The following is a 16,764-nucleotide window of genomic DNA, read 5'->3' as shown; positions in this document are numbered from 1 at the left end:
CTATGAAGACTGAAAGTTTGACTTCTTAGCCAATTTTTATGCCTTTTATTTCTTTTGTTCTCTGATTGCTCAGTCTAGGACTTCCAACACTATGTTGAACAACAGTGGTGACAGTGGACATACCTGTCATGTCCAACCCCTGATGGACATGGACATCCCCTGATGTTAGGGGGACATGGACATGGGCATCCCCTGATATTAGGGGGAAAGCTCTAACTTCTTCCTCATTGAGAATGATATTTTCTCTAGGTCTTTCTTATATGGCCTTTATGATATTGAGGAATCTTCTTTCTATCCCTACTTGCTTAAGGGTTTTTATCAAGAAAAGATGCTGTACTTTGTGAAATGCTTTTTCTGCATCTATTGAGAGAATCTTATGATTGTTATCCTTTCTTGTATTAATGTGGTGTATCACAATTGATTTGCAAATATTAAAATATCCCTGCAGCCCAGGAGGAAATACCACTTGATTATGGTGAATAATTCTTTTAATGTACTGCAGAATTCAATTTTCATAAAATCTTGTTCAGATATTTGCATCCAGACTCATCAGAGATATTGGCCTGTAATTCTCCTTTTGAGTGGGATCATTGTCTTGTTTTGGAATCAAGGTAATTTTGGCTTCATAGAATGAGTTTGGAAGCTTTCTTTCCATTTCTATTTGTTGGAACAGTTTGAGAACAATAGGTACTAACTTTTCTTAAATGTTTGGGAGAATTCCCCTGGAAAACCATCTGGCCCAGCACTGTAATTTTTGGAGGAGATTTTGATAACTGATTTAATTTCCCTACTGGCAATGGGCTTGTCCAAATTTTCTATGTCTTCCTGTTTCAGATTAGGTAGTGTGAAAGTTTCTAGGAATGTATCCAGTTCTTCCAGATTGCCCAGTTTTCTGGCATATATTTTTCATATTATTTTCTTTTAATTGTTTGTATTTCTATTGTGTCGGTTGTGATCTCTCTTATTTTATTTGTGATTTTATATCTTTGGGTCCTCTTTTCCTTTTTGAGAAGTTTGGCTAGAGTGTTATCAATTTTGTTTATTCTTTCAGAAAGTCATCATTTATTTTCATTGATCTGTTCTATTACTGTTGTTGCTGCTGTTGTTGTTGCTATTGTTGTTGTTGGTTATATATTGTCTCTTCATGGTCTAACCTGTATTATTTAGCTTCTTCTGCTGGCTCTAGGCTGTATTTGATGCTCCTTTCCTGTTAGACTGTGTATTTGGGATCTTTCTTGCTCCTTGAGCTAGGCCTGAATTGCCATGTATTTTCCTCTTAGGACTGCCTTTGCTGCCTCCCAAAGGGTTTGGACTATCATGTTTTCATTTTCATTTGTTTCCATGTATTATTTTATTTCTTCTTTAATTTCCTGGTTGACATACTCATTCTTTAGTTGAATATTATTTAATCACCACATATGTGAAGCTTTTCCAATTTTTTCTTGTGGTTGATTTCAAGTTTCATAGTGTTGTGGTCTGAAAATATCCATGGTGTGATCTCTGTATTTTTGAACTAGTTGAGGGTTGATTTTTTTTTACCAAGTATGTGATATATTCTGGAGAATATTCCATATGCACTCTAGAAGAATGTGTATTCTGCTGCTTTAGCATGAAATGTTCTGAATATATCTGCTAAGTCCATCTGGTCCAGTGTGTCATTCAAAGCTATTGTTTCCTTGTTGATTTCCTGCTTAGATGATCTGTCCATTGCTATAAGTGGAGTGTTAAAGTCTCCTACTATTATGGTATTATTGCCAATTAGTTTCTGTATGTTTGTGATTAGTTGATTTATATATTTGAGTGTTCTAAGTTGGGGGCATAAATACTTACAATTAACAGATCTTTCTGGACAACCCCCTTAATTATGATATATTGCCCTTCTTCATCATTTGTTACAGTCTTTGTTTTAAAATCTAGTTTGTCTGATATAAGTATGGCTATGCCAGTTTTCTCTTGACTTATTTTTTGTGTGATAGATATTTCTCCATCCCCTCATTTTCAATCTGCAGGTGTCTTTAGGTCTAAAATGAGTCTCTTGTAGGCAGCATAGAGATGGATCTTGTTTTTTCTATCCATTCTGATACCCTATGTCTCTAATTGGAATATTTAGTCCATTTAAATTAAGAGTGATTTTTGAAAGATATGAATTTAGTGCCATTGTGTTACCCATAGAGTTGATGTTTCTGGTGTTCTCTCTTCCTTTGTATTCTTTGTTACTTTGGTCTTCTTTTTGTTCTTCACTCAAAGAGTCTCTCTTAAAATTTGTTGCAGGGCTAGTTTAGTGGACATAAACTCCTTTAGATTTTTTGTTAGGGGAATTCTTTATCTCTCATTCTATTCTGAATGACAGCGTTACTGGATAAATAATTTTTGGCTGCATATATATATATATATTTTTCCCATTAAGCTCACTGAACATCTCCTGTCACTCTCTTCTGGTCTGCCAAATTTCAGTGGACAGGTCTGCTACTATCTTTATGCATCTATCTTTGTAGGTTAAAAACCTTTTGTCCTTAGCTGCCTTGAGAATTCTCTCTTTATATTTGTATTTTACAAGTTTTATTCTGATATGTTGTGGTGTTGACCTGTTTTTATTGATTTTGAGGTGAGTTTCTGTGCCTTTTTGACGTGAATTCCCATTTCCTTCCCTAGATTAGGGAAGTTCTCAGCTATAATTTGTTGAAATCAACCTGCTCCTTTTTCTCGCTCCTCTTCTTCTGGGACACCTATGATGTTATTTTGTTTCTTAGTTCTGTAAGTCTAACATTTTGATATAAGTTTTCTTTCCTCTTTCTTTTCAGCTTCATTATGTTCCATGATTTTTATCTTCTATATCATCTATTCTCTCCTCTGCTTCTTCAGTCATGCTGTGAGTACATCCAGTCAGTTTTGCATCTCACTTATAACATTTTTTATTTCAACCTGACTAGTTTTTACATCTTTTATCTCTGCAGCAGGGGTTTCTCTGTGTCGTCTATCTTTTTTTCAAGCCCAGCTAGTAGTCTTATGACTATTGTTCTAAATATTTTTTTTTGATATATTGCTTATATCTGTTTTGAGCAAGTCTCTGAGCTGTGATTTTCTTGGCCTTTCTTTTTGGAATTCCTCCATCTGGAAATGGGGGGGGGGGAGAAAAAAGAAAAAGAAGAAAAAGAAAAGAAAAGGAAAATGTTTGAAAATTTGAAAAAAAAAGAACACAATGAAACACAATAAAATAAAATGATGGAATTAAAATAGAATTTGAAAATTTTACAAGAAAGTAAAAAATATAGTAGAAAAAATTAAAGATAAATATTTTAATAAAAATTGAAAATAAAAATAAATTCTTTCTCTTTCTGCATATGAGAAAAAGAAAGGAAAAAAAAGAAAATTGAATAGATGGACCAGTGAACAGACTGACATACAATTGAAATTATATAATTTTTCCCTAGAAGTCAAATTATGAAGTAACTTATAGTCCGTAAACTAAGCAGGCAGAGAGACTTGTGATATTCCTGAAGAGTGAGGTTGGCCCAGTTGGGTGGGACTTAGTAAAGGCTCTGTTCTCCATTAGATGGCACTGCTTGGATTACTGGGGTGGATTGCTGTTACATTTGTAGGTTTGGATGTGCATGTGCGGGAGAAGTGAAAATGGCGTCACCCAGTCTCTAGTATCAGAACTCTGTTGTCCCCAGTCAGCAATCGTGCGTGCATCCTTTGTCTCTGGCTTCTGTCCACTCTCCACTTTTACACTGTCCTTGACCAAGCCATCAGGTTGCCAGATGGCACCTCCCTCCTGAGTTTTATCTCAGATGGAGCTATGTTTCACAACCCCTCACTTCTCAGAGACTATGGCTTTGTCCTGTTCAGACCTTCTGCGGGAGGGTCTCACCAGCAATGGCTGGGTGCTGGCCACACCCAGGAAAGTCTGCTGGACCATGCTGCTGCCAATGCCCAGAGACTGTGGCTGGATGCCAGCCCACTCCAGAAAATGTCCACACGATTGTGTAGCAACATCGTTTCAGGGATTATGGAAAATCACAACACACATCTGGCACCAGGCTTTACCCTTAATAACCTTGTTCCAGCACCAGCAAATGTGGTTGTTCTCTGGCATCTTCTGGCACCTTTGTCTGCTGAGTTCTATGGTCCAGATTGTGCATATTGTTGTGTTATTCCCAAATCAGTTTTCTAAGTGTGCAGGATGGTTTAGTGTTGATCTGGCTGTATTTCATGGATGGAAGATGCAAAAAAACCCTTCCATGCTGTTCTGCCATTTTGGCTTCTCCCCAAAAAGCTGCAATTTTATTTTTTGCTATTGTAAAATGTACATCCCAAAATTTTTGAGATAAAATATACATAAATAAAAAAATGTACACTTATTTTTTTGAATGTTTTTTTTTTATTTTTGAGAGACAGAGAGAGTGTGAGCAGGGCGGAGCAGAGAGAAAGGGAGACAGAATCTAGAACAGGCTGCAGGCTCTGAGCTGTCAGCACAGAGCCTGATGTGGGGCTCGAATTCACAAACCAGGGCTCGATCACGACCTGAGCTGAAGTCAGATGCTTAACTGACTGAGCCACCCAGGTGCCCAAAATTATAAGTATACAATTTAGTTGAAATAAATGGTCACAATGCTGTGCAAACATTATCTGTATCAATTTCCAGACTTTTTCATCATTCTGATCAGAAACTTTTCAGCAATTTTATTTTATTTATTTATTTATAATTTTTAATGTTTATTTATTTTTGAGAGAGACAGACAGACAGAGTGTGAGAAGGGGAGGGAGAGAGAGAGAGGGAAACACAGAATATGAAATAGGCTCCAGGCTCCAAGATGTCAGCACAGAGCCTGACACAAGGCTCGAACTCACAAGCCATGAGATCATGACCTGTGTCAAAGTCAGATGCTTAACCAACTGAGCCACCCAGGTGCCCTATCAGCAATTTTCTTTTTATTTATGTATCCATTGAGCCTAGACCTAGTCATTTAAAAGAAAAAGAACATTCCTTACTGATCTCCATTTGTCAGCTGGTTTGTTTCTTTCTTTCTTTCTGAGATTTTTTTTCTATTCTGTTTATTTTTCTTGAACAGTTTCTTTACTTTCTTTTATCATATCTTTGGATTACTTCTTTTTTTCAAGCTCAGATTGAGTTTCAGGTAGCTTTTTTATCTTTTTAAAATCTAGATTAAAGTTTTGTTCTTTTTTCTTACATGATAGCATGGCATTGTATTGGCTTTATACAATAGATTCAATGTATTCTAGATTCTTCTGCTATCAGATGGTCTGCCCGAGGGCAAGTTCATTGCCACATCTCCATTTTTTTTCTTGTTTTTTTTTTTTTTTTTGTGTGTGGGGGAGGTGGTACAGAGACTAGAAGAAGATAAATACACAAGAAATGACCATGGAATAAAACCCTGCTTAAAAATTCCCAAATAAGTTTTATTCATTTACTACTCAATTTAATTCAGTATGCATTTATTACTGTAAGAAAGTTTAAAAGACTAGTAAGACATGATACCTGACTTTAGTAACATACAGTACATATTATTATTAAGTATTACACGCTTATATAAATACATTTCAAATGTGAAATTTTTGTAGAAACTGTAAATATGGAAAGTAGATTAAGATAACTATCCCATTTAAAAGTATATATTGCTCAACTGCTATGTGTCAGACATTCAAGAGCTAGTGACACAATTGTTAAGATATTATCACAAAGTTCAGGGGCACTTGGGTGGCTCAGTCCATTAAGTATTGGACTTTGGTTCAGCTCATGATCTCAAGGTTTGTGGGTTTGAGCACAAGCCCCACTCAGGGTGAGCCTTGCTTCTCTCTCTCCCTCTCTCTCTCTCTGCCCCTCGTGGAATTTTCTCTCTCTCTCTCTCACCTCTCTCTACCCCTCACTCACTTGAACCCTCTCTCTCTTTAAAGAAAAAGATATCATCACAAATTTCAGATCTAGGGTAATATTCAGACATTAAAAACAAGTTGTATAACTTTCTAATTGGTTTTAGATTTTCTATAGAAAAATAAAGGTATGATAAATGAGAGATTTGTTTCAGATTGGCAGTATGGAAAAGGTATGTAAAGAATGAAGTATAAAGAATAGATAGGCTATGAGAAAAACATTTTTATGTTAATGAAGGACAGTTTAAGTGCCTCAATATAAGGGAGAAATTAAAATCTGAGAAATGTAAAGCAAAACAAAACACCAATAAGACTATTAGATACAGTTGAAGAAGCAAGCTGAGACAAATCATGCTGGGCCCTGTAATGTGTTAAGAACTTTGGGATATTTTAAAATATAATGACAAATCATTAAATTAAATGTTAACATGACAGGATGGATAGAGGGCATTGACTGGCTGGCTTGCTGGCTGGGCACATGCAAGAGTACATGTGCTCAAAATTGTCTTGAGTGCTTCCAGAAATACTATTGAAATTTCATAGGCTATAAAATAATGCTTCAAATGATAAAAATTTTGACTTTAGGGATTATAATGCATTGTTCTCCTTGGCCATCTTGTGTTTAATAAGTGTTTCCTTATGGTGCTTGATATCCCAGAAGACCAACCCATGACTACTCTTTAGAGTATGCAAGCATCCACCCTTCAGGGAAACTGGCAACTTCAGAATAAATTGTGCCTACCCTCTGGACATCAAGGGAGAAAGAAAATCATCTACTACAAATGTGCTGCTCCAAGTATGGATTATTCTAAAAGTAGAATTTTAAAAAATTCTTCAAAATTAGGTGTTATGTCATCTGGAAGGAAGTTTTAAATGTGACTTACAATTCTTCTGGTTGGACTGCTGTTCTGGCCAAAGGGAAATGCTCATGTTTTAGAGTTGGATAAAGGGAGTTGATTAAATTGCAGCCAAATTATGATAATAACTATTGCATCAGAGAAAGATTTCTAAAGCATTTGCGTAAGCTCCATTTGTGAGCCATAAATTTAGATATAATGCATAGTTTGTTGGCTTAAAACAACTTTATTTTATTTTATTTATTTATGTAAAAATTTTTTTTTAGAATTATTTATTTTTGATAGAGAGAGACAGAGCACAAGTGGGGGAGGGGCAGAGAGCGAAGGAGACACAGAATCTGAAGCAGGCTCTGGGCTCTGAGCTGTCAGCACAGAGCCCGACGTGGGGCTCGAACTCACAAACCAGGAGATCATGACCTGAGCCGAAGTCAGATGCTCAACCGACTGAGCCACCCAGGTGCCCTTTTATTTATTTTATTTTTAATGTTTATTTATTTTTGAGAGAGAGACAAAGTGTGAACAGGGGAGGAGCAAAAAGAAAAGGAGACACAGAATCCAAAAGCAGGATCCAGGCTCCGGCTGTCAGCACAGAGCCTGACATGGGGCTCAAACTCATGAACCATGAGATCATGACTTGAATCGAAGTCAGACACAACCGACTGAGCCACCCAGGTGCCCAGGCTTAAAATAACTTTAAAATTAAAAAAAAAAAGTTTTTCTTTAGAGCATATCCAGAGTCATTTTAATTTTAATTTCCTTTTTCCAGAGGTGAAAATAGAAGCATGTAGAGATGAAACTAGGAGTTTTAGAATCTACAATGAGTTGGTTGCAGGTTGTATTGGACTGATGGAGCAAAGGTAAGTGGGTAATACAATTCCAATGGACAAATGCCAGTAGGCTTGTGAGAGATTGCCTGCTGAATGGCTTCAAAAGTCCCATTCCTTTGGTAAATTCATGAAGACACAAGGTCCTCTTCTTACTGTTTGTGGAATTAAAATAGTATATTTTAAATTATATTTCCTTTATAGTAATACATACCATTTAGATGAGATAGTAGAAAATATTGCTTCTACCTTAGACAATGCTTAAATTTGGTTATGAGAAGAATTAAATTTTAATTAATTAATTTTTATTTAAAAATTTTTTTTAAGTTTTTATCAGATTCCAGCTAGTTGACATATAGTGTAATATTAGTTTCAGGTGTAGAATTTAGTGATTCAACACTTCCATACAACACCTGGTGCTCATCACAGCAAGTGCCCTCCTTAGTTCCCACCACCTTTTTAACCCATCCTCCCACCCACACCCCCTCTGGTAACCATCAGTTTAAATAATTACATTTTTATAACCCAATCGGCTCACAGTTCAATTTTCTTCTCTATTATTTTATTCTATTTCAGGAAAAAGGTGGGAATTTGTCAAAAAAAGAAAAAGAAAAGAAAACTAAGATCAAATCAAATGTTTCTTGCAGGAATGGTGTGAGTCCCCTATGAAAGCAAGGGTCAGCTATGTAATTCACACTGGGCAGCTCAGAGTAACAATTACACATAAAGGCTTTTATCATAAGGTTTCAAGGGGAATTTTGGTAAGATTTTTCCAATATTTTTTTCTCCCATAAGTAACATTTGTTTCATAAAATCTAACCAAATAACCCCATTATACATTAATTGGAGTAAAATATACTTAGACATAGTGGTTTAGCGTCCATTGTGTTCAACACTAGTAACATTTTCTAGACTGCCATTCATCTTCACACATTGTTTCGTGATGTACACTTCTGAACCTAAAAAACATCACCTTGAGATTAAGCTCTAAACATCAGCCTCATTCGTGCCAGAGTTTACTCAACTAATTTAATTAATATCTTCAGCTCCAGAAGCTGCAAAGCTGTATCATATCTGCCAGTTATCTGAAGATTGTATTTCTTATGCCCTTCACTTCCTTTCCACTATCAGCTCCCAATATTTATCAGAACTTCACCTGTCATTGGCCTTATCTACATATTATTTTTCAATCATTCTTTCTCTCTGTAACCCAAAACAGCACATTCAGATATGCATATTTGAAATGGGAATTGATATGTCACAAGAAGACATTGTGTCCAGGGGCGCCTGGGTGGCGCAGTCAGTTAAGCGTCCAACTTCAGCCAGGTCACGATCTCGCGGTCGGGGAGTTCGAGCCCCGCGTTGGGCTCTGGGCTGATGGCTCAGAGCCTGGAGCCTGTTTCCGATTCTGTGTCTCCCTCTCTCTCTGCCCCTCCCCCGTTCATGCTCTGTCTCTCTCTGTCCCAAAAATAAATTAAAAAAAAATTTTTATAAAAAAAAAAGAAGACACTGTGTCCACACTGCATCTTGCAGTGTAAATACCAAGTGTTAAAGCATTAAATATCTGAGAGTTTTCTAAGTGATCAACACAACCTTGGAAGCTGAAAGCTGTAATTCAAAGCAGAGTTATTTTTCACTGAAACAAATAGCTTACAAGAAAGCAAAGCACTATGAATAACCAATAAAGAGATGACTTAGAAGGTAATTGTAGTTACGTAGCAGTTACATGAATGTCCGTTTATCCCATTTCAGCAGAAATCCAGGAGTCCAGTATAGTGTGGGGGGCTTGGGAATGCAAACACCTGTGCTTGGATTCTGGGCATGTCACTTCTTCACTCTCAGCCTCAGTTTTCTCATCCATGTTGATTATTTGATCATGAAGAGAATTAAGTGGGTTCACAGAAGATAGGTCCTCAGAACAGAATTTGAGGTATATGATGAGTCCTCCATAAGTGTGCATTATACCGTGATCACCATGAGCTCATGGTTGGACTGTTAAGTCTCAGTGTAGGTACTCAGATATTTATAATTCCTCTTGGCAACAGGTCTTAATTGCATGGAGAAACTGATGTTACCAGCTTCACCTTATATATGGAGAAAGTTAGTTTTAAGGACAGGAAATCATTTATCAAGGTTAGTGAGGGAGTCAGTGATTATCCTGAGCATGGATTCTCATCCATCTGGTGAATTCCTGGGCAGCAGCACAGATTACAGTCCCAGCATTCTCTCAAGATAAATACACCATTAACAGGACAAAACATTTTCTGTTCTTTTAAAAAAAAAAAAAAAGTAAGAGCAGGAAGAAACTTTCTGTAGCAAAACATCAAGACCAGGTGGTGCATTTGGTTATGTAGAGGGAAGCAGCTCATCAATGGGAGAGGCAGCAAAGGGTTTATTTTCTGAGCACCTGATTTGAGGTCAGACCTGGATGTTTGCCCTGGAAGTTCTCTCAGTGCCTCAGACTTTAGAGGGATATTCTGATGACCACTTCCCTACAGATGCAGACCAGGCTATTCCTTCACTTTCAGGTCACTTTCCAATTGGATATTGATTGTTCCCAGTTGGTAGCACCCCCATGGGAGAACTCACACATTCTTCCAGCAAGGGGGAAACATATCAGGGTATTTGAATTAGGGGGTACATAGAAACATTGATTTACATAGCTATTGAAACTGGAATTCTGAACTTGATATTTATAATATCACAAAGGACCTTAAAAAGTTTAAGAACTTAAAAGTTTATGTCTGTTTTCAACAACCTTGTAAATTATCTCTCTGAAATGCATCATGAGTTCTTTCCCCTGCACTGCTATCTATTGATACCTATTAAACCATTGTTACATTTTTATTGCTTGTCTCATGTCTATTTTTTTCTTCTAATTTTATTCTCCTGCCTGCATACTTCTTTACATGTCTAGGCATGATTACTATGAAGGGATTGTTCATAGAAATGACCTATGGCTGTTTTAGAACCAATGACCCTCCTGTTAGAAATTCGGAAGAATTACATTCTTAGTTAATATTTTATTTGCATGTGGATGGAAAAGCTGGACTTCCAGGTGTTTGTATATTATAATGTTATAATGTAAATGTTGTATAATCGACATTTGTAGATAAAGAGAAAACCGACTTGGAAATCTTTTATCAGAATGTCCTATTCAAAAACACCAACAAGATGCATTGACTTTTAGGTAAAGACATAAATTGGGCCAGAGACAGTGGAAAAAAAAAACAGAGGTCAATGGACCCTATACCCATATCCTTTCCATCCCTCCATTTCAGACTTTGTTACTCTCACTCAGTCACTGAAGTCTTCAAAGTCATTTCTTAACATTCCTTTTTGTAAAATTTTCCACATGGTTTTCATAGTTTGTAAAAATGTCATTTGAACTTCTAGTACCTAAAGAGCATGTCCTAAGATTAATCTGTTGCTGGTTTCAGTCTCTATAACCCCTTTTTTCTCCAACTCTTATAATCAACATCCAGCAACACACACAACCCCACCAATGATAGAAGATGATGCTCAATTATTATTTAAAATTTTTTAATGTTTATTATATTTTTGAGAGAGAGAGACAGAGCGTGAACAGGGGAGGGGCAGAGAGAGAGGGAGACACAGAATCTGAAGCAGGCTCCAGGCTCCAAGCTGTCAGCACAGAGCCCGATATAGGGCCTGAACTCATGGACTGTGAAATCATGACCTGAGCTGAAGTCAGATACTTAACCTACTGAGCCACCCAGGCCCCCTTATGCTCAATTATTTTAAGACTTTGAATCAACAATCAGACTGCTTTTCCTTCCTGGAGCAACTTTGCTCAACTCAAGAATATTTTATAACCTTGAGAACTCTAATCTGCTTTCCTCAATCTTCTTGCATCTCCTTCTTTCTCTCCATTCTCTTTTTCCTTCTTTCTTTCTTTCTTTCTTTCTTTCTTTCTTTCTTTCTTTCTTTCTTCTTTCTTTCTCTCTTTCAACAGAGAGAATGCATGAGAAGGGGAGAAGGACAGAGAGACAGAGAGAAAGAGAGAGAAAGGGAGAGAGAGAGAGAGTCTTAAGCAGGCTCCATGGTCAGCATGGAACCCACTGCAGGGCTCTATCTCATGACCCTGGGATCATTGAGCCAAAATCAGGAGTTGGACACTCATCTGACTGAGCCACTCAGGTGCAACATCCTTCTTCCTCATTTTTATTAGTCATTGTAGAATGGAATTAAGATTTTCCATGCAGTCACACCTAAAACTTCTTATTGTGCTTATTTTTTTGGTCTCATGATGGCAACAAAGTTCATGATAACAAAATTTATGCGTTTTTATTGTCATATTCCTGATATCTAGCATACAGTCTGAAACACAGTATCTATTCAATAAATACTGGTGGATACATTAATTGATATAATGTCCAATGAGAAATAGTTAAGTAATAGTTATACATCTAATATCGATAAAGTACCTTAAAACCTGTTGCTGAAAAGAGAAAAATATGTCTTCAGTGTGTGTATAATTGAATTGAACAGTGTGTGAAAGTCACGTTGAATTTTATATACACATATCATATATGTATAAATTATATGTAAATATATTTGATAGTGACAAAAGTGGAGAAAACATTAACCTGAATACATTCTAACTTTTGTTTTACTCTAGTATTCTCTGTTTTAACACTTTCTCTTTACCTATTTCCAATATTTTATTTCTTTACATCTATTATCTGCTATTTTTATCAATTTTTAATTATATGTAATATATAATATATTCATTATATTTATTATAATACATACATTAGCTTATATTAATATTTATTATATAAATTTAAATATAATGTGCATATGACTATATATCATATGCTTATTTTTATAGATTCTATAGTTTTATCATGAATTTCATTATATATTCTACAATTATGATATGTTTTGTATATTATATTAATCATATTATATATTGTATTTATAATGTATTCCATAGTAAAGATAAAAGATCAGTATTAAGTTATATATTAAATTTATATAAATATAATTAATATACATTAAATGATGGCAGATAAAATATACATATAATGAAATAAGTGATAAAGTCTTCATTTTTATTTTCATTCATTTATACACACATGTATATTGATTTCACAATCATGTTTTGGAGTTAAGGTCATCAAGATAAGTGGCAAATCTTTTAATGCTAACAATGTATAAACATAGAAATACATACAGAGTGATGTAGAAATGAATTGGAAAAGGCAACTTTTCTGTAAAGATTCACAGAAAGTGTTATTTGAACCAAGTCTTAATAGATGTGTAAAAATATGTAGGCAGATGCAGTGATCAAATACTATGAAAATCACAGCAGGTGATAGAACTTGGGAATGGAAAACCACACTCTCAGTTGAGAGAACTGGAAGTACTTCCTTCTGTGGCTTGGAAGGAGGCATCAAAAGCTGGCAAGTTAGGTTTAGACAAATATTGAGGGGTTTGTAAACAATATGAAGCATTTATGACTTTACCACTGAATATTCCTACTCAAAATTGAATACATTGTTTATTTACCCATGTTCATTTCCAGCCATAGCATGGTACTATAGAGCTACCATCTCATACAGTCCTTACACTATCCCTGTAAATGAGAACTATTTATCATCTCCATGTCACAGACAAACCAAAGCTCAACGATACCTAGTGCTTTACTCAAGGTGCACAACCAAACTGTAGATTACTAGGAATTAAAACCTAAGCTTTTTCTGTTACCAAAGTCCTTGATTTTTTATCATGCTTTATAGACTTCCATTATCATTGGAGTGACAATGATTGCATGTGTATCTAACACAGTGAATATGGCTTCAATTGTGTTCTGGTGGAAGGACACTAGTTTTAAGTCCATTTTAATACCACAAAAAAAGAAATTTGTAAAACTTGGATGAAGACAACAAACTTGATAGTATAAAGAAATATAGTCAGCAAAAATGTAAAAGCTCAAGAGGATTGTTGAGACACAACTTCAGAGTAAAGACTTAGGGTCTTAATGTGTTACCTCTTTCAGCTGCATTTACTTTTTAAGAGGCTGGAGATCACAGTGATTGATTTTCCATATTGTTTTTCAGACATCTAAGGTTTTGAGGTGGGATAGTGCTTATATTAATTTAGCTTCCCTAATCATATTATTGTGCTATAATCATAGTCATATAAGTTTTATATATATATGACTTACATGTTTATATAGAGTCTAAATTGTGGGAGGTGTTAAATAAGTAGCAGGTATCAATGTGTCACAGCTTAGGTGAGACTTTGGGTCCAAGTATTTATCCCAAGGAGAACATCAAAACAATGGTTCCCAATCCTATTCTTTGTGTAGAATTTATCAGTATGATTATTCCTGGCATCACCAAGTAACTTGAGACTTAGTGGACACAGGCTATTCTTAATTACTCAATCTACTTTTTTTCATCATATGTACAACTTCAACAATTTAACTTCTTCCTAGTCACCAGTCCAATATCCCACTGATAGTTAAATCTTAATGATTTCACTTAGCTCTCTGCAGCATTTCTTGCATTTTATTTACATCACCTTCATTCTCTCCCAAATTCATAACATTGTGTTTGTTCTCTGTTATGTTAGCTGCCTATATAGTTTCTGGACTAGAGTGTCTTCTTCTTAAGAATCTTCTATATTGCTTCTTTTTTCTCCCAAGTTTCTATTTAAATTCCAGATAGTTAACATACAGTGAAATATTAGTTTCAGGAGTAGGATTTAGTGATTCAATAATTCCATGAACTACCCAGTGTTCATCACAACAGTGCACTACTTCATCCCCATCCCCTGTTTAATTCATGCCCCTCACCCTCACCCATCTCTCCTCTGGTAACTCTCAAAAAAAATCTTCTATATTGTATAGTCATATTTATCTTGAAAATGAAAATTCAAACCCAACAAAAACCCTCCTAACAAGAACCTCTTCTATCCAAATAATGTTTACGAATGTTTATGGTCTTTGAAAAAATGGCTCAAATTTACCTTGTAAATATTATATTCTGTTATATGGCATACCCAGCATATGCAATAATCACACCTCAAATTTAGTTTAGTTCATTTATTTGATGGCATTATATAGTGTACTATCCATTTCTGTCCTCATTTTTACCATCGTGAAATTCTGTTTTTTTTAATTGCTCTCCTCATTTTTGTTTTGAGAGAGAGAGAGAGAGAGAGAGAGAGAGAGAGAGAGAGAGAGGCGGGGGAGAGGGGCAGACACAGAGAGAGAATCCCAAGCAGGCTACACCCTCAGCATGGAACCCCATGTGGAGACTGGATCCTATGACCCTGGGATTCTGACCTGAGCTTAAATCAAGAGTCAGATGCTCAACTGACTGAGGCACCCATGCGTTCCCTCCTTCTCATTTTTTTAAGAGCAAGATATAATCTTACCCTTGACTTAATCTAAATTTTCCCTCTATAGATTCTTTTCCCTACTCTGCATTCTCATAACACATTGCTTACCCAGATGACATGTTGTACATTCTGACATTTCATCATGTTCCTACCTTATTTACCTATCCATTTGATAGATTCTGAGAATGCAGTATGGTGTTTTGAATTCCCACATTTCCTACAAAATTTTATTATTATTATTAAAAAAATGTTATTGATAAGACACTGAGGGGAAGACTTATCCTTGATGCATTTTGACTTTTATTTTGTCCTCAAGGTAGAATGAAAACCTATGATCCACAGACCACATATGCCACTTCATGGGATAATAAGTGACATTGCACATGGTATTCTCTACATTGGCTCTTTATCTTTACCTACATCCAAAGTCTTATTTTTCAACACTTAGACCTTAACTGTGAAGGAATTGATATAAAATCCCTGCAGTTTCTGTTTCATGTGACTTTATCACTCTGAAGTTAATAATCAAAGCAAGAGTAATGTGTTTGACCAATGACAGCACCTTCCCTGGGTTCATTTTGGTAGGCTTTTGTGACCGGCCTCAGCTAGAGCTGGTTCTTTTTGGGGTAATCTTGTGTCTTTACCTGATGATGCTCCTGGGCAATGTTACCATCATCCTAGTTTCCCTCTTGGACTCTAAACTGCACACCCCAACGTACTTTTTCCTCTCCCACCTCTCCCTCCTGGACCTCTGTTTCACCAGCAGCATTATTCCTCAGCTTCTAGTCAACATGGGTGGTTCAGATAAGTCCATCACTTATGGTGGCTGTGTGGTTCAGCTCTATGTCTCTCTTGCCCTGGGATCCACGGAGTGTGTCCTCCTGGCTGTGATGTCCTATGATCGGTACATCGCTGTCTGCTGTCCTCTACATTATGCCTTTGCCACGCGCCCCAGCCTCTGTCATACCCTGGCATCTGTGGCATGGCTCAGTGGGGTAGCTACCACGCTTATACAGTCCACTCTCACCCTGCAGTTGCCTTTATGTGGGCATCACCAAGTGGATCATTTTGTCTGTGAGGTCCCTGTGCTCATCAAGTTGGCTTGTGTGGAAACGACTTTCAATCAAGTGGAGCTATTTGCGGCTAGTGTTTTATTCCTGGTGGTGCCTTTATCACTCATCCTGATCTCCTACTGGCACATTGCCAGAGCAGTACTGAAGATCAAGTCAGCCATCGGGTGACACAAGGCATTTGGGACCTGTTCCTCCCACTTAATGGTTGTCATAATCTTCTATGGAACCATCATCTTCATGTACCTGCAGCCAGCCAAGAGCAGATCCAAAGACCAAGGAAAGTTTGTTTCCCTTTTCTACACTGTGGTGACCCCCATAGTCAACCCTCTCATCTACACCCTGAGAAACAAAGAAGTAAAGGCAGCAATGAAAAAAATTCTTGGTATAACATTATGGCTCAGTGAAACATGATTATCAAGAATTTTTTTTTTTAGGAGGCAGTTATTAAGACTGATTCATTTAATGGATGATGACTCAACAAATTATTTGGTTATGTTCATAAACCTATAGTGGGTTTTGGTAGAAAAATTCAATAGCATTTGAATTTTTGAGTTTGAATGCTCATTTCATCACATAATAGCTGTGTGACCTGAACAATTTGCATAACCTTTGCACTATGTACAAACCAAAATGTACAATATTGAGCAACCCAAATTAAAATTAGATCACTGTCTTAGGCATTTGACTTTTAATAAAGTTGGTTCATAAATTTTATTGCATTTAATAGCCATAATTATATGCCTG

The 16,764-nt window shown here is 36.2% G+C and overlaps 1 protein-coding gene across 1 annotated transcript; it reads left to right on the top strand.

The window, feature by feature from the left end:
* The first annotated feature begins 15,486 nt into the window (after positions 1–15,486).
* On the top strand, positions 15,487–16,431 carry LOC122470803 (olfactory receptor 2G2-like). The gene is given in 1 exon segment (XM_043559025.1): positions 15,487–16,431. A coding segment is annotated over 1 exon segment (945 nt).
* Positions 16,432–16,764: the final 333 nt, after the last annotated feature.

Source organism: Prionailurus bengalensis, chromosome A1 (assembly GCF_016509475.1).
Source record: "Prionailurus bengalensis isolate Pbe53 chromosome A1, Fcat_Pben_1.1_paternal_pri, whole genome shotgun sequence".
Classification (NCBI taxonomy): Eukaryota; Metazoa; Chordata; class Mammalia; order Carnivora; family Felidae; genus Prionailurus; species Prionailurus bengalensis.
This window is presented reverse-complemented; position numbering and strand designations above follow the sequence as displayed.